This window comes from Fundulus heteroclitus, chromosome 22 (assembly GCF_011125445.2).
Source record: "Fundulus heteroclitus isolate FHET01 chromosome 22, MU-UCD_Fhet_4.1, whole genome shotgun sequence".
Taxonomy (NCBI): Eukaryota; Metazoa; Chordata; class Actinopteri; order Cyprinodontiformes; family Fundulidae; genus Fundulus; species Fundulus heteroclitus.
In genome coordinates, this window is record NC_046382.1 from 2,189,223 (window position 1) to 2,208,267 (window position 19,045).

Genomic DNA, 19,045 nt, shown 5'->3' on the forward strand with positions numbered 1-19,045 from the left:
GCTCCCTTAAAAAAAGTTTCTTGTCAAAAATAGGTTTGCCCCTTGGCTTGACCTTAGTCTTAGGATGCTAATGGCAGAGAGAGATTCTGCTAAAAAAGTCTTTGTGCTCTTTGGATCTATTGATGACAGGTGGAAATACTGTTCTCTACGTAATCAGATCTCAAAATGAAATAAGGTAAAAAAAAAAGGGACTACTTTAAACAAAGGTTATATGAGGTGAGGCACAATAGTAGAGGAATATGTAATGTTTTAAATTAAATCATGGGTCGGAAGACAATTGTGTGCACACCCTTTGTTGAATCAAATGAATTTGTTCTCACAAAGCCAGATGATATTGCTAATCATTTTAATAACTATTATGTTGAGAAAGTATCTCAATTAAGGCAGACTATGAAAACTTCACACAACATTAGATCATATGGGTGTATTAAGAGCATTATAATGAAAGATAAAGGTTGTGAATTTATATTTCCAGCCACCACATGGACATCAACAAGTTGATGTCCATGTGGTGGCTGGCCACTAAACCTCTACTGCAATGATTCATATGACTAATGAGTGGCTTAAAGCAATAGATAATTCTATGTTGGTAGGTGTTATGTACCTGGATTTTGGTGCTGCTTTTTACATTCTTGACCATACTTTAGCTCAGACACTTACATTTTTTGGTTTTAATTCTTCTGCAATAAAGTGGATTGAAAGCAATCTGTCTCTTAGACCACAAAAAGGTTTATCTGAATGGCAGCCTCTCCAGAAGAAGAAATTTGGAGTGTGGAGTTCCACTGGGCAGCTGTTTAGGTCCTTTACTTTTCTCAATCTCTGCTAATGATCTAGCTTGGGCTAAAAAATGTGCCAGAACTGTCCTGTACGCAGATGATACCACTTTGTATTATGCTGCACCTTCATGCAGTGAATTAAATCAGGTTTTGAGCAGATAACTGAATGTTGTATATGATTGGGTGGTGAGTAACAAACTGGACCTCAACATCTCTAAGACTAAGTGCATGCTGATTGGTTCAAGGCACAAGCTGTCCACAAGCCCAAAGCTAAATTTACATTTTTGTGACTTGACGGTTCAACAAGTTGAAAGTGCCAAACTCCTTCATGGTATGGTAGAGTGTTCTCTGTCTTGGTCTCACCACATTAATTATATTGTTCTGAAAATTTGAAGACCAATTAGTACAGCAAGGAAATGGTGCTCTTTAGTAGCCCATCCCCTTTTATGTCAAATAGTTCAGAATCTAGTCTTATGTCATTGTAAGAGATTGTGTGACCCCAGAGCCTGACATACTAAGAATGGACAGAATCGGGCATGCATGTGGCGCAGCGGGTTGCGCGACCCATATACAGAGGCCTTAGTCCTCGATGCGGTCGACCCGGGTTCGAATCCGACCCACGGTCCTTTGCCAAATGTCTCTCCCCCTCTTCTACCCCCCTTCCTGTCAGCCTACTTTTGGAAAAAGCAAGCCACTAGAGCCGCAAAAAAATCCCCCCCCCCAAAAAAAAGAATGGACAGAATCACTGATTGGATAAATGTATCAGCTGGGACACATATGTATTGCAGTCCTCTCCACCTATGTAATGAACAGAACACCGTTATCATGCTGTAAATGCCCCTGAATGGGTGTAACACATCTGATCCTATATAAGGTCTGGGTGAAGGATGAACATGAGGGTCTCTTTCTCTCTCTCTCTCTCACGTCCAGAAATGACGTCTGTGTTGTTGTGTAAAAGAACAGTACTGAAATGAAGCCTTTCTCTGCCTTTTAGATTAAATATGGTAAATATAATTCTGGTTCCATGAGTCTTTTTACTCCCACAGAAGTCTAAAATAGAAATACCACATTATTCAGTAAAATAACCTGGGGTGACCGCAGCAAGGTCAAGAATCAGTAACATCATCTTAACTATTGCTCTACAGTGTGAACATCTGCTGCTAGAGGGGAACTTAAAAAGCTTGCGGTTGTTCAGAACAAGGTAGCATGGTTGGTACTGACCCATTAGAGCTAATGTCAACCAGATGCATGGCCGCCTTTCCTGGCTTATGGTTGAGAACAAATTGTTTTTTAATACACTTATGCTGTTCAAGTCAATCACGAGCAGTAATGTTCCAGCTTCTATACATTCACAAATTGTTTTTAGTAATTCTGCTCATGATTACAACACTAGAGGTTCCAGTAATGGGTAGCTTGTTTTTCAGGTCCAAAAGCCATTGCTCTAAAGAGATCTTTTATATATAGATCATTGCATCTTTGGAATAATCTACCTCAATACATCTGCTGCACTCATTGCAAATTATCTTTTAAAAAGAATCTGAGACTCCATTTGATGCCTTGAAGTGTTTTTGTTTTATTGACTGTTTTATTTTATTTGTTTTGTTGGCTGTTTTATTTCACTTGTTCTTTTGTGTATTATCTGATCATTTCTAAACTACGGTGTGTTGAGAAATGATATTTCTGGAAATGTAATATTTGTGACTGTGCTTTTTATTGTATGTTTTTAATGTGGACCCCAGAAAGACTTAATGTGTTTTCACTGTGTTTTTAAAACAGCTGGAGCTAACAGGCATAGCTTCTGTTAGTATTCTGGAAACCAAGCTTTGCTGATGAGGTTTGAGTGTAATTAATTCTGTAAACTATTCTAAACTGTCGCTGTTTATCTGCCAAACCTCTGCTGTTGTCTCTGGTTGCATTCTTCACTTGTTGAGACAGGTCCTTATTAAAACAAAGGTTAGCTTCACATGCAGCTTAAGCGAAAATTCAGACTGAAGAAACTCTATTGCCTACCTCCATCAATCAGGGACTCATCCGCCTCCGACACAAGCCAATCAGTTTTGAACTGCTCCTCCTCGAAGCCAATCAGGATCCTGGGTCCATCTTAAAAGAACTCCACATCCTCGTCTCAGCCTTCTGCTCAGCGAGCAAGCGGTGGCATGCCGCGTCTGGTTTGGATTCTGATGACTGGATTCAAGGGATAATAAGTTATCCTGAAATCCTCCTGCCATAGGAATACCATCTAGCTGCACATCTTGCTTTCCGACCTCTGTTTTCGTCAGCTCCGATTCCTGCCGCAAAGAACTCCAAGCGACGCAGACGCGTCCCAACTCTGCCTAAGTTCCGGTCAGCTTCGCTTCATAGCGCGCCGGGGTCTTTCTCAGACTGATCCCGTGGGGCTGGCTCTTGGTTCGCAGATCCGCCGACTCATCCGGGACCTCCTCTGGTTTTCATCGGCTTTGCGGCGCCACCTTGCCGCTCGTCCCGGCCGCAATTTTTCAGCCGGATCTACTCTCTCATTCACTCGCTAATGCGTTCGGAGCCAGCTCAGGTAATATGTATTCACCCATGTTCGTCCTCTATTCAGGCGAACGTATTTCATTTTACTGTTTGTTTTCGTTTTCTTCTTCTTCTGGTGTTGCCGGTAGCCACCGGGCTTGTGGTGGCATTGCTGCCACCTACTGGTTGGAGTATGAAGTGCATTTTAAATTCAGCAATTGATAACAATTGTTGTTAAACCGCTGCAACTCTGGTGCAGTTTGGCATCCGCTTGGACTGGTCTGCATGCAGCCTGCCCTGCCATATTCCCTGCGTTCTCTGCCATGTTCCCTGCGTTCTCTGCCATGTTCCCTGCGTTCTCTGCCATATTCCCTGCGTTCTCTGCCATATTCCCTGCGTTCTCTGCATGCTCCCTGCGTTCTCTGCCATGTTCCCTGCGTTCTCTGCCATATTCCCTGCGTTCTCTGCCATATTCCCTGCGTTCTCTGCCATATTCCCTGCGTTCTCTGCCATATTCCCTGCGTTCTCTGCATGCTCCCTGCGTTCTCTGCCATGTTCCCTGCGTTCTCTGCCATATTCCCTGCGTTCTCTGCCATATTCCCTGCGTTCTCTGCATGCTCCCTGCGTTCTCTGCCATGTTCCCTGCGTTCTCTGCCATATTCCCTGCGTTCTCTGCCATATTCCCTGCGTTCTCTGCCATATTCCCTGCGTTCTCTGCATGCTCCCTGCGTTCTCTGCCATGTTCCCTGCGTTCTCTGCCATGTTCCCTGCGTTCTCTGCCATGTTCCCTGCGTTCTCTGCCATATTCCCTGCGTTCTCTGCCATATTCCCTGCGTTCTCTGCCATGCTCCCTGTGTGTTCCCTGCGTTCTCTGCCATGTTCCCTTCTATGCTCCCTGTGTTCCCTCCCATGTCCCCTGGATGCTTCCCACCATGCTCCCTGCTATGATTGTTCATTCATCACGTGCATGGCCTGGACCTCAGCTTTTTTGGGGGGGAACATCCCTATTCTCATACATCTGTTTATCTATGTTAAAGTATAAATCATGTTTCCTGATTTATGTTTCCTGCTGAGGTCCAAGTATTTCGATTTAGACGTTCCCCTTTGCAAGCCTTTCAGTTCCAAGTATCATCCTGAGACTGACCATCTCTATTCATTCACCTCAACATACACCTCCCCTCATCTCCCCATTCATCTCACTCAACTTTGGTAGGCCTTCAAGGCAACCGGCCTGTTTGATTCACCGGCCTCGACCTCTGCAATTTTTGGGGGGAAATATCCCTATTCTCATACGCCTGCTTATGCATATTGAAGTATAATTCAGCGTGAATTTTTCCTGCCGAGGTCTGAGCGCCAAACTCTTAAAATATTGTATCAATAAAATTCTTCTAATTGCCTTTTCTTTCTGTGTGAGTTTTTCAGATTGAAATACAGCTTAAGCGAAAATTCAGACTGAAGAAACTCTATTGCCTACCTCCATCAATCAGGGACTCATCCGCCTCCGACACAAGCCAATCAGCTTTGAACTGCTCCTCCTCGAAGCCAATCAGCATCCTGGGTTCATCTTAAAAGAACTCCACATCCTCATCTCAGCCTTCTGCTCAGCGAGCAAGCGGTGGCATGCCGCGTCTGGTTTGGATTCTGATGACTGGATTCAACCCACCTCCATCCCCTTCTCCACCATCGTAGCAGCTCCGTCTGGCTTTCCTACGGTCCTCCTTCAACCTCGTCCCTATCAGAGTGTAATTCCTCCTGGACTCTTACGGATTTCCCAGTCACTCCTTAAAACGGTCCGACAGAAGACCGCCATGTTGAGCCTGGTTCTGCCAGAGGTTTCTTCCCAAAGGGGAGTTTTTCCTCTCCACAGTCGCTTCATGCTTGCTCATCATGGACAGTTTATGCAAACCTGTGTTTATCAAGTTGGACATCTAGCTCAAACAATTCAGCATATGGACTGAACAAACTTTGTTTATCTCCACTCCACCACCAGTTTCAGACCCGGGGGGAAATATCCCTATTCTCATACACCTGCTAATGCATATTGAAGTATAATTCAGCGTGAATTTTTCCTGCCGAGGTCTGAGCGCCAAACTCTTAAAATATTGTATCAATAAAATTCTTCTAATTGCCTTTTCTTTCTGTGTGAGTTTTTCAGATTGAAATAAAGTCGGGTGATTTTTGGCAACACTCCAGATGGCCTCTTTATACAACCTCAGTGAAAACCGCTCCATGATAGTTCTATGTTTCAAACTAATATGCAAATGGTTGCCCAGACGGTAAGCGACATCCACAGCAACAGCAGTACCTGGTCTCTCAGCTACCTCTGAAAGATTTCTTAACACAGTTTCACTACATTTTACTTGACATTTTCGTCTGGGTCCTCGACAACTCCGTAGAGCTTAAGGTTCCATCTTCTTGAAAAGGTTTCCAACTCATGAATGTGTTTTTTAGCTTTTCGACCATTTCTTTTTCCTCCTGCAGGCGGGTGTTGATTGCCTGTACTTTCTTCTGGGTGTTCTTTATCTCTTTACATGCAAAGTCCACAGTTTTTTCAGACCTATTTTCCAATAGTTTTAATCAATTTTCTTAGAGTTCTCACTCACCATTTTGTTGAGGGTGTCAGAACGGTCGTTCATAAGTTTGGAGGGGGTGGCGATTACAATATTATCCTGCTGCGAGATACTCCTCTCTGTCTCATAAACAGCTTTTTGTGCTGTGGGAAACTTGGAAGGGACAACTGGTAGTGGGGGAACTCCATATCCAAAAAGAGAACAGGTACTGGGGTGAGAATATTACTGTAATCATGGCATGAGGGTTAGAGCTGTCATAAACAATTATATTTTAGCAGCCGATTATTATATTAATATTCTGACAATTAATCAAGTATTCGATAAAAAGAATTTCACATTTTCTGCATTCCAAAAAAAGTAAAAAACAAAGCAACTGGATTTTTCTGCAGCATTTTCACATAATTACTTAATCTTATTTATGAATAATAGAAATAAATAAATAAATAACTAAAAAGTTCTAGGATCAAAATGTTAAAAGTTCAGCCCTTTTTGGTTTCACTTGCATATTACATTCTGGATTATTTCTAGATTGAAAACATAATTCTATTCATATAAAACAGAACCCTTCCAGTTTTCTTCAGGGCTAAGTTAAACTCTTTTCGTTCTTGTAGTCCACAAACGGACAATAAGAATAATGACACGTTCATCAAAAAGGTAAACAGCTAATCTAAATTCAGGCACAATAAATACTGACTTTTGAAAAAAAATATTTTCCCAATTTATTAGAATTCAAAAAACTTTACTGTCCCCCAGTGAGGGAATCTGGGTGTGACAGTTGCAAAACCAGGTCGGCCTAGACACCGGAGTTATGCACAAGATTAATTAATATGAAAAAAGCTACATCTAGAGTTAAGCTGCACAGTACAAGTGAAAGAATATATTGCAACTATAGTTATTACGAATATTAAGTGTTTAAGTTAAGAAATTAAAGAAAAAAAACTCTGTCGGTGTACAGAACAATGTAATATTTTAGTCAAACTTTTTTTGCTAAACAAATTAAGAACTGCAAAGACATCCACAGAACAGAACTAGAACCAAACGTTCCTATAAATATATACCAAAAAAAGTAAAAAAACAAATATAAATATATATGAATATAAAGTTCAGCTATTTCTCTGCAGGTTTTTGGTGGAAACTGCACTTAAAGTTATTTTCATTCTGCAGTGAAGAAGCTCTGCTTTGATGTGTCCAATGTCCTTAAACTAAAAACCAGATGCTTTGTGTTCTCCTGTCCCTCATAGTTATTTTACAGAACAACCTAACAAACTCACCCTCTGTCTACATTTTTCGGATGTTTTTATCATGTAAAGCACTTTGCATTGTCTTTGTACGAAAATGTGCTATACAAATAAATTTAGAAGAAAAAGGTGGTCGCTGAAAAAACTCTCTGCTTTTCCGTTCCTCTACTGACCTTACTCAAACTCTTTCCCTGCTTTCTGCTTATTTATTTGCGAAGAAACCTGGTCAATGTAATTGGAACATGCTAAGAGAAGAGGTCTAGTCTCTTTTAGACATTCTCGGGTGCTGATTTGAGAACGAAAATGCCCAAAAAGGACCCGAAGGCTCCTGGGTACACATATGAAAAGGTGAAAGCAAAATGATCTTCTAAAGTTCTGATGTGAATAAATGTGATTCCATCTCTTCAGACATCAGTAAATGTGTGATTTATCCATCAGGTTAAATCTTTGTAGAAATGCTCTTACTGCTCTGCAGAAGGTCAGCCAGCTCCTCCTTCTTCATCCTCCTCAGGAAGTTCAGAGTGATCTTCATCAGAGCCTCTCTGCTGCTCCTCCTCTGCTCTTCATCCTCACCTTCCAACACCTCCTCATCATCTCTCTGACTCTCTGAGCAGTCTGGGTCATCTGGACTCAGAACCTTCTGGATCTTCTTCAGCTCCTTCTTCACAAAAGTGACAATGTTGTCCTCCAGCAGCTGGAACAGAATCATATATGAAGGACACATCAGACTGAGATCATGGATCCAAACATCAGAACCATGTTGGACAGACTGACGGTCCACTGGTCCACAAAGTCCAGCATGGAGACGACTGAACAGAACCGATGGAAAAGTAGTTGTTGTACATGTACAGACCATAAATATGGAGTCCAGCTGGGTTTGATGCTGCCGGGCAGACGGACCTCTGGGAACCTCTGAGTTCTGCTGGTCCACTCTGTGGAGGAACCAGAACAATTAGGAAGGAAGGAAATATTCATCCAGCAGTTTTCACAGATGAATCAGGAAGAGCTTCATGGTACAAGTACTTGTACCATGAAGCTCAAGGAATATTAAATAAAAGGATGAATGCCAGAACGATCAGAACCATCCATCCAATATTTTAGAATGTGTGTCTTCAACTGGGACTTTACACCTGTCCACCCTGTCAATAGAGCTGATGGTGGTGGGGACAGTGACCCAGAGCTTGAGGTCAGTGGAGATGAAGGTTCTGTCCACACAGCTCATCAGGACAGTGTGTGGAACATCCAGCAGGTTCTGATGTTCAGATCTGAGGTGGTTTAGTTCAGGGGTCTTCAACCTTGGTCCTCAGGGCCCACTATCCTGCATGTTTTAGATGTGTCTTTGCTTCAGCACACCTAAATCAAATTATTGCATAACCCCTCAGGAGCCTTCAAATGCTGCAGAGGCTTTTTAGTCACCCATTTATTTAGGTCAGGTGTTTAGAGACAGGGAAACGCAATGTGCATGCCGGCAACGGGTATATACTGGCCAGAAAAAAAACGAAAAAAAAAACGAAATTTCGTTCTGTATGCACTCTGTGCTACAAAATGACAATAAAGAAAGTCTAAGTCTAAGTCTAAGAATGTACTGAAATGAATGGGTATCTGAGAACCCAATATTCTTTCTGGACACAGTGTGTTTTAAAAGTTTATTGTAAGAGATGTAGATGTCAGAAAGGCAGTACAGGCTGAAAACCAGTCTGGACTGGGGACCAGAAGATACATGCAGACATAGTTGACAAGATGTTGCCGATGAGTCCCCAGTGAGGGCAGAGTGAGCCCTGATCTCTATTTATTCACTGGAGTGCTGATTTGCCTGAAAAACTGAAGTCACTGGCCGCCATCTTGCTCCTCCCTACTCTCCCAGAATCCCACAGGATTTGGTTGCAACAACAAGCAGTTTTCTGGCTGTGTGAAAACGTTTCACAGGTAATTCTACAGTCAGTGGATGTACTAACACCATCAACTACTAGGAAATTAGGAAATTAGGTGCTGAAATATTTTACATGTTACTTATAATATATATATATATATATATATATATATATATATATATATATATATATATATATATAAATATGTGTGTGTGTGTGTGTGTGTGTGTGTGTGTGTGTGTGTGTGTTTATATGTATACATATATGTATATATATGTTTTTGTATATTGTTATTTATAAATGTTATTTATATATATATAAATAAATAACATGCTAAATATCTCAGTACATGACTTTCTCAGTACTTGATAGTCTTAGAACATAACATAAAGTATATGGCATTTGACATTTTAAAAGTCTTAAGCCCCCCCTGAACATGAGAAAATCCTCGTTATTTGATGCTGTAGCGCACATATTCCCTAGTTACTGGGGGGAAATAGGGAGTACCAATATGGCGGCTGGTGGCTTCACAGTGACGTGTGTTATACACGGCCAATGCGCACTCCAGTAAATAAATAGAGCTCAGTGACAGTCAGTGAGACACACAAACCCCAGTAACAACTTGAAACAGGCGGCACGCACAAGCACTAGTAAAGCATATTAGTGAGGCAGAAAAGAACAGGTTCACGGGATCAGCTGGCTGAGCGCTACAATCACTAGGAGGAAAAACTTGCAGGTAGCAAGAAAGGAAGAGGCGTTCTGGCAGGCAGTGATTGAGTGAGGCAGTGAGTTCTGAGCTTCTTCACCATAACAATCCAGGAGTGTCATTGATAAGGGAGGCATAATACAAATACTTTATTTGTTATAAGGCAAGCTGCACTGACTTTCCTGTCAGCTTTAAGTCTTTTGCTGGCTCCAAATGGTAAATCCAATTTTCCAAATGGTTGGGCTTTTCCGCACTTTATATCCAGATGTTATCCCATCACCCCTTTGAGTTCAACCACCAAAGCCAGTCTGCGTACCAGCACAGCCAGCTTTTCGGCTCTGCTCCTCCACCTTTCAGGTCTGTCCGTTCACTGCCTTAGTGATCACGTCATGCAGCCGGCATCTGCTGTATTTGTTGATACATCAAAAATCCTCCAAATCCAATAAGTAGAAATCCAAGTATCATGAATCCAAACATGTATACGTTTCCACGTCCAGGAATGACAAAGTCGAAAGACACACCGCTTGCCATCCAAGAATATAGGGTGTATCCCACAAAATGAGTCAAACCAGGACCGGACAGGTCCCCCTTTTGTTGCCTAACCGTTGAAAAAAATGTATCAATGGCATTGAGAGACCAGCTTACCAGATCCATGGTTTTCAGGGTTTGGGTGTTATAAAGAAAGTGGTCAGGAAGACAAGACATAGCAAAGCAGGAGAGGGAGGGGGGAGAAGCGCTGGAGGGGAGAGAAAAAACACGACAGACCTTAAAGAGAGACAGAACACAGAGTGAAACTAAAAACAGAAAATGTCCACAAATGAGAGCATATCAAAGGATGTTCAAACAGATAAAAACAGTTCCTTACCCAAACCTTGGTGGGTTATGGGTCATAAAAGTTATGAACAGAATCGGTGACAAAGGGCAGCCTTGGCGGAGTCCAACTCTAACCGAAAACGAGTCCGACTTACTGCCGGCAATGCGGACCAGACTCTGACACCGGTCGTACAGAGACCTGACAGCCCTTATTAAAGGGTCCGGTACTCCATACTCCCGGAGTACCCCCCACAGGATCCCCCGGGGGACACGGCCGAATGCCTTCTCCAGATCCACAAAGCACATGTAGACTGGTTGGGCAAACTCCCATGCCCCCTCCAGAATCCTGCTGAGGGTTTAGAGCTGATCCAGTGTTCCACGGCCAGGACCAAAACCACACTGCTCTTCCTGAATCCGAGATTCGACTATCCGATGGACCCTCCTTTCCAGAACCCCTGAATAGACCTTACCAGGGAGGCTTAAGAGTGTGATTCCTCTGTACTTGGAACACACCCTCCGGCCCCCCTTTTTAAATAGGGGGTGGTCCCCCTATTTAAAAAGGAGATGTACAGACCGGTTTAGGATGTACAGATTTTCAGACACACCTAAAATCCTTAAATCTTCTCAGAAATTGATGGTGTGCTTTATAATCCGGTATGCTTTATATATAATTACCTTTGTGTTTATTGACAAATTCTATTTCATATAATGCACTCAAAAATCTGTTAAAATGTGTAAGGACTGTCAAGGTACCTCAAAATCAGTGGTGTGGTGAACTCGTCCATCTTCCATGTTATTCACAAATTAATAAAATAATTTGGACATTAAATGTTGTCAGGGTGCAATTCTGCCTGCTGCACCTGAGCCTTTCCAGCACCTTCCTTCTCCCGCCCAGCTCTGTCTTCATTCTGCCTAATCATCCACACCTGTTCAACCTTCATTTGTCCTGGACTCATTCCACCTGCAAGCCTCCCTATATGAACTCACTCCAGTCAGCTCCTCACCGCCTGTCCTTCCTCAACCTTCCCACGCATGTCAGACAGAGATTGTCTGTCCCACGTCTGTCTGTCAGAGTTTCCTACGTCTGCGTCTCTCTGCTGCACTGCTGACTCTACTGCTACCTCAGTGTTCCAGCGCTCCAAGTAATCTCTCTACTGTGCTGTTGATTCTCAGCACAGCATATCTAGAATATAAAATTCTAGAGGAATTTGTGGACATTCAATTATTGGGTCAACATTTATTGTGTTCTTTAATGATTGTAAAACAGATGTGCCGCATGTTTCTAAAATTATTTAGGAGGTCTTAAAAGTTTGCCTTTAGCCGAACCTTTAATAAACAACACCCTTAGGGACTTTTAAGTTTCTAGAAATTTACCGATCCAGTAACAAGTGCTGTAGTATAAAATTAACTAGGGCGGTGGTCAGAAAATAGGTGGCCTCAGGCTACTAGGTTGCCTAACCGGTCCACTGAAAAAGGGTGTGGTCCTAATAAACTTGCTTTGTAGCTCGGTGTCTAACATGGGAGATGAGCAAAGAAAGCGATTCAGTGCCCAACTGATTTTGCTTTGATTTAAAAAAATTGTCTTTTGGCATAAATTGTCTGGGCCTCCCTACTGAAGCTGCTACCCCCGCGACCCGACCCCGGATAAGCGGAAGAAGACGGACAGACGGACGGTCTTTTGGCATAATTATTTGACATTTTATTTATTTACATAGACACAGCGCCCTAACCTGGGAATCTCTGTCCTCCTCACCAGCATCCCGCAGACTTGTTCACGCCAATCAGGGTTAGGAGTTAACCTTGGTGTGCAGGGTTAGGACTTTTCTTCCTTTTATTCTTGTAATTTGATAGCAATGGGCTATGTGGGCAAATCGCTATGTTTGTTTGAGAGATCGTGGGCAACAGGGCCATTGTGTGGATCGATGCGCTGTTTCCGTGCATCATGCACATCACACTCATGTGGCATGCCTGTGTGGTTGAGGACCTGACCTGCAGGTTTGTAATGCGCTGTTGCTGTTCAGACGGTGCAGCCGTTCCTCTCCCTCTCTTCCCGCAGGTGGTTGCTGATGAGCAGGGAGGCGTGGAGCAGCAGGTGTTCAGCCTCTACATTTATCAACAGAAACCTAATATATTTTTAAAAACGAAATATTCTGTGCCAGGCAGGAGTTCTGAAGACTGCTGGAAAGATGGAAAAGCAAAGACTGAAGGCTGTTAAAAATTCAGATTCTTAGCCACAGCTGTCTGAAAAAGAAAAGGTGAGGGTTTCCCTTTTATCATATTTTGTTGCTATTATTGCAATTATTTAACCTACATGAAATGGGCTAAAGAGAGCAACTACAACCCAGTTGTACATTTGTTGAAGTTTAAATTTAACATTTGAAATGCTGTCAGTGTCAGTCACATTTCTACTTCCAGTGTAGAGTAAATACAAGAAGTTTATTTTCAGTCCCTTGAATGTATAATTTTGCTGTGTTTTATGGTGCAGAGTATCTTAGATAAAAAAACAAAATGAGGGTAGGGTGTATCTCTGTGCATTTCTATATCTTCAAAAGAAAATACAGGATACATCTAGACAACAGACATATTTTGACTATATTTGGTTTAATTGGCACATATTTACTGTCTGTCTCTTTTGCTGGTAAGTTCAAATCCAAACTTTTTCAAAGTGAGAAAAAAGTCCCAATCGACACGGTACTTATGGAACCATTGTTTATCCTGCACTTGCTGCTATTGCACTTCTGGTTAGACCTAAACTGCATTACGTTGCCTTGTACCTGTACCTGTGTAATGACAATAAAGTTGAATCTAATCTAATCTAATCTAATCTAATCAGATCCAGTGATGCTTTAAACATAACAAAAAGCATCTAATGTGTGCCGTGCTTATAAAATGTGTATAAATGTAGCAAGAAATGCTGCTTTTCTCATTAGACAGACGAAACACGCCCTGACGCTGAAGTCAAGCATCAAAAAATTGGAGCGTGCATATTGCGTAGGACCAATGACGTCACACCAATGAAGCTTTGGGCCAATAGTGTCCCTACCAAAGGTCAAATCAAACCTAGTCCTTGCACAGAACTATCCCTTTCCTTTCGTTCTAGAACCTGACATCCTGCCGTCTCTCTTTGTCTCCTGCGCTTCTTAGATCCCATCATCTTCCGACGTACCGTAGGTCTACTCTGTTTATTTAATAAAACCGCTAAACCTTGACTTGTTTCCCTGAGTGCTTCTGCATGTGGATTAAACACCTGAAAACCATGACACATTGTAAATGGGATTTGGCCGCTGTAACATTTCCTTATTTAATTCAGAAAAATAAAATCAAAGTTTTTTTTTCTACTTGGTTGTAGTGTAGATTATGTAACTGTCATGATGTGGTGGTGGCATGGACCTAGGCGGCAACGAGGCAGAGGCAGGATGGTGGTGAAAACAAAGCAGAATTTTAATGAGCGCTAAACTTACAAGACCTCTGGCAGCAACAGCAACAGGGAGAACACAGGAGGACCCGACAACGGGGAAACAAACAGAGAGAACTTAAATACAGGCTGGTGAGGCAAATCAACTAATTAACTGAAACAAGTCCACAACTCAGAGGATCTTGACAGTAACCTCGCCAAGCTGCTTCCACAGGCCTTGTTTTTATTTTTCTTCTATTATTTTAAAGAAGTTCTCATGAACACAGAAGCTCATTACTATTGTTTTCATCTGCCTGCATTTCTTCCACATAGTGTCCTGCCATCGGTGCGCACCGCGCTGTGCTGTGGCTCACTGCAGCTGCAGCTGTTATTTGCAGTCTTTGTGAAAAACACTGCATGTGTTGTTTAAATATAATCTGGCAAAGTATCATTGAAGCACACATGTTAACTGTACAGGGGGATAATTCTCGTTTTTGTCTCTTTGGGCATGTTGTTTTTTTGTTGTTTTTTATTGGGGAGGTTTTTGGATGCTGCCCGGTTTCAAAACACGCAAACATTTGGTTTGGTCTTTTTCTAGACTAAGCAGGAGCACAACCTAAAGGAGAGACAGAGAAACATCGTCACAGCCTCTCAGCATGAATCTCTGGTGGAGCCAGATAACAGTTCAGGCAGGGCCATAAAGTGTGTGTGTGTGTGTGGGGGGGGGGGCACCACCCAGTCTGGCACCAGTGCTAAAGGCTGATATGGAGTGAAACTGAACGTCTGAGAGGAACCATGATGAAGTCTGGCTGCAATTCCCCACTTCATCATCTGTTGCACCAGTTTCCCCGTCTCCAGGATTAACGTACGCCTGGGTCAGAGCCACCGTTAGGACCACACTTTTTACAGATAAGGTTTTATTTTCATACATCAAAACTTTTGGATGTGGTCAATGAGAGCCCAGAGCTGTTAAACATGATGTAGCAGCATCCAGGACGCCTCCACCAACATCCATTCTTTCCACTTTCACTGCTGTGGTTCTGGAGAACATCCAACACACACCGCTTCACATATGAACATAGAAATGTGGGAAAAAGAGCTGAGCTCACGTTAAACACATGTTGGAATAAAAACATTTCAGACTGACTCAGTTTCCACAGTTACAGCAGTTAGATACAGCTCACCTCTCTGAGGATGCAGGTCCTGGAGATTTGAAGTTAATGAGACCACCCTTTGACCTGTCGCTCTTAAAGGACACACAGCTGGGTTCTGGTTCTGGTTCTGGTTCTGGTTTCAGTCTCTGATGGATCCTGACAGAAACATTGAGATCAAAACACATTCTGTGAGGTTCTGTTTTCATACCAGCCCACATTCTGGACCTGTTTAACTGAGCTGAGCTGCTGTGTTCAGTCTGGATGAAGCAGCAAAGAGGACCAGCAGCAGCTTCAGGACCACTTGGTCTCTTCTGGCCTGATATAGTGAGAACGCTGTGTGAAAAGGGCTCTGGACACTTAGAGATGCTGATCTCACCTCTGAGCGTGGCTCTGGCTCTCAGCTTCCCCACACAGAGTGCTTTTAGAGGGAGGGACTCCCTCCTCTCTGTCCTCAGGCTGATCCATGCTGCTGAATTCACATCCACATCAGCTCACACACACTTTCTACCTTCACCTGCAGAGGAAACACACATCATTCATCTGATCATCAACTCTGATCATCCTTTACATCATTAGTGCTGGAAAAAGATCAGCTGCTCCTCCTCTGATTGGCTCTTCTTCTCTGCTTCATATCAGCTGAATGCAGTCAGACAGCAGCGAGAGGCAGAGGAAGCTGCCATCAGCTGCTGTACTTCTACTATCAGTCCACTAGATGGAGCCATGGAGCAACATTTCATCCACTGACACTGATTCTCTCTGACTGAACATCAGCAACTATTTATGTCAGTCTTCCTAAAGGCCTTAGTTTTCATTCATTCATAGAATATTTGGTCTTTGGGTTCAACATGTTGGTTCCAGGAGGAGCAATAATTGCACTAAAAGCCAAAATATTTCTACAGAAACTCAGGAGGGTTTATTCCATCTGTAAGCTTCAAATGAATAATCTTTGGCTTTTAGTGGAAATTAACAGGAAATGTGTGGAAACTTTACAGTATAATCTTTTTTTATGTCCTTATTTGTTAATTTTAGATCCTGACAAAGGGGCAATTTTAAGGAGATTTGAATTGAATTTCCAACCTCCTCTGCTCTGTCTTTGTCTTTCTGGAGGAGTCTAAAGGTACATTGGTGTGTCAGTGATGCAGCAGAGATACTGCAGTTAGTTTCTAGATCACATGTGATTTCTGATACAAGCCAATATTCTAGTCTGGATTTAGCTGCTCCATCCAGCTTGAGAATTTGTTCTTAATAATCAACCTGGCTAAATAAATAAAATAAAAGGTAAAGGTTTGGACATCTGGATATGGAGTGCCATTAGTCACTCAGCTTGAGCTCATTACAGAAATATAATTAAAAAGAATTAATGATAATTCTGAAACCTTTATAGACATCTGTCACCATGTTATCTCCAAAAATAAGTTCCCAATTTAAACATCTTTTAAATAAATTCCTTAAAACAATTTTTAAACAATTCTGTAATCAACCTTTATTTTAACGGTAACTATTATACCCATTTATAGTTCCTGAGATCTGAAATATTTCAGTCATTCAAGCGTCTAGTGACCTAAAGAGTCTTTTTAAATACCGTTATTTTCCCTATAAAATTCTATAGAGTTGGGGTTTTTTTTGGGGTTTTTTCCCCATCAGACATCAGAGTTTAACACCAGTAAATAAAACCATGACACAGTTTGTTCAGTAAAAAAAATAAATACAGGTCCTTCTCAAATTATTAGCATATTGTGATAAAGTTCATTATTTTCCTTAATGTAATGATAAAACTTGAACATTCATATATTTTAGATTCATTGCACACAAACTGAAATATTTCAGCTTTTATTGTCTTAATACGGATGATTTTGGCATACAGCTCATGAAAACCCAAAATTCCTCTCTCACGAAATTAGCATATCATGAAAGGGTCTCTAAACGAGCTATGAAGCTAATCATCTGAATCAACAAATTAACTCTAAACACCTGCAAAAGATTCCTGAGGCCTTTAAAACTCCCAGCCTGGTTCATCACTCAAAACCCCAATCATGGGTTAGACTGCCGACCTGACTGCTGTCCAAAAGGCCATCAGTGACACCCTCAAGCAAGAAGCTATGACACAGGAAGATGTTTCTGAATGAATAGGCTGTTCTCAGAGTGCCGTATCAAAGCACCTCAGTGGGAAGTCTGCAGGAAAGAAAAAGTGTGGCAGAAAACGCTGCACAACGAGAAGAGGTGACCGGACCCTCAGCAAGATTGTAGAGAAGGGCCGATTCCAGACCTTGGAGGACCTGCGGAAGCAGTGGGCTGAGTCTGGAATAGAAACACCGTGCACAGGCGTGTGCAGGAAATGGGCTGCAGGTGCCGCATTCCCCAGGTCATGTCAGCTGCTGGTGTTGGTCCACTGGGTTTTATCCAGGGCAGGGTCAGTGCAGCTAGCTATCAGGAGTTTGATAGCACTATTTGGAGCACTTCATGCTTCCATCTGCTGAAAAGCTTTATGGAGATGTAGATTTCATTTTTCAGCATGATCTGGCACCTGCTCACAGTGCCAACAACACTGGTAAATGGTTTACTGACCATGGTATCACTGCCAACTCTCCTGACATGAACCCCACAGAGAATCTGTGGGATATTGTGAAGAGAAAGTTGAGACGCAGGACCCAACACTCTGGATGAGCTAAAGGCCGCTATGGAAGCATCCTGGGCCTCCATAACACCTCAGCAATGCCACAGGCTGATTGCCTCCATGCCACGCCGCATTGAAGCAGTCATTTCTGCAAAAGGATTCCCGACCAAGTATTGAGCGCAAAACAGTACATAATTATTTGAAGGTAGACTTTTTTTGTATTAAGAACACTTTTCTTTTATTGGTCGGATGAAATATGCTAATTTGGTGAGATAGGAATTTTGGGTTTTCATGAGCTGTATGCGAAAATCATCTGTATTAAGACAATAAAAGACCTGAAATATTTCAGTTAGTGTGCAATGAATCTAAAATATATGAATGTTCAAGTTTTATCATTACATTATGGAAAATAATTAACTTTATCACAATATGCTAATAATTTGAGATGGACCTGTAAACATCAGCTGTTGGTCACGTTTGGTTCCAGAAAATCAATAATCTCATAACCCCGTAAATTAGTCTCCAAACAGCAGAGATGAAACTATAAATAACTGGAAAGTTCCTCAAGACAAAGTTCTGGTAGGAAACAGAGAAAACTCACAGTTTGTTCAAACGGTCCAAAGTGTTGAAGAACAAGATCTGAACAACAGACTGAGACCAAACAGAACCACCGATGAACCAATGAATAATCTTTGGCTTTTAGTGGAAATTAACAGGAAATGTGTGGAAATTTTACACTATAATTTTTATGTCCTTATTTGTTAATTTTAGATCCTGACAAAGGGTCAATTTCAAGGAGATTTGACAAATTTGTCTTTGTCTTTCTGGAGGAGTCTAAAGGTACATTGGTGTGTCAGTGATGCAGCAGAGATACTGCAGTTAGTTTCTAGATCACATGTGATTTCTGATACAAGCCAATAGTCTAGTCTGGATTTAGCTGCTCCATCCAGCTTGAGAATGTGTTCTTAATAATCTACCTGGTTAAATAAAATAAAGGGTAAAGGTTTGGACATCTGGATGTGGAGTGCCATCAGTCACTCAGCTGGAATTCAGAATTAACGATCATTCTGAAACCTTTATAGACCTCTGTCAAGCCATTCATCTGTCACCATATTATCTCCAAAAATAAGTTCACAATTTAAGCATCTTTTTTTTAAAAAATCTTTAAAACCATTTTAAATCAATTCTGTAATCAACCTTTATTTTAACGGTAACTACTATACCCATTTATAGTTCCTGAGATCAGAAATATTTCAGTCATTAAAACATCCAGTGACCTAAAGAGTCTTTTTAGATACCGTTATTTTCCCTGTAAAATTCAGGGTTATGGCGACCCCTGCTGGCTTGTTTGCGCCACGACATCATAGTTTAACACTAGTAAATAAAACCATGACGCAGTTTGTTCCGTAAAGA

The 19,045-nt window shown here is 41.8% G+C and overlaps 1 protein-coding gene across 1 annotated transcript in view; it reads right to left on the reverse strand.

The window, feature by feature from the left end:
- Positions 1-15,483, reverse strand: part of LOC118557085 (NLR family CARD domain-containing protein 3-like) — a 33,775-nt gene extending 18,292 nt beyond the window's left edge. Inside the window, exons 1-4 of the mRNA XM_036126178.1 lie at positions 15,395-15,483; positions 15,049-15,174; positions 7,934-8,012; positions 7,549-7,774 (exon numbers count right to left, since the gene is read on the reverse strand). Coding sequence (XP_035982071.1) covers positions 7,549-7,774; positions 7,934-8,012; positions 15,049-15,174; positions 15,395-15,483 — 520 coding nt within the window. The remainder of the gene's footprint in view (positions 1-7,548; positions 7,775-7,933; positions 8,013-15,048; positions 15,175-15,394) is intronic.
- Positions 15,484-19,045: the final 3,562 nt, after the last annotated feature.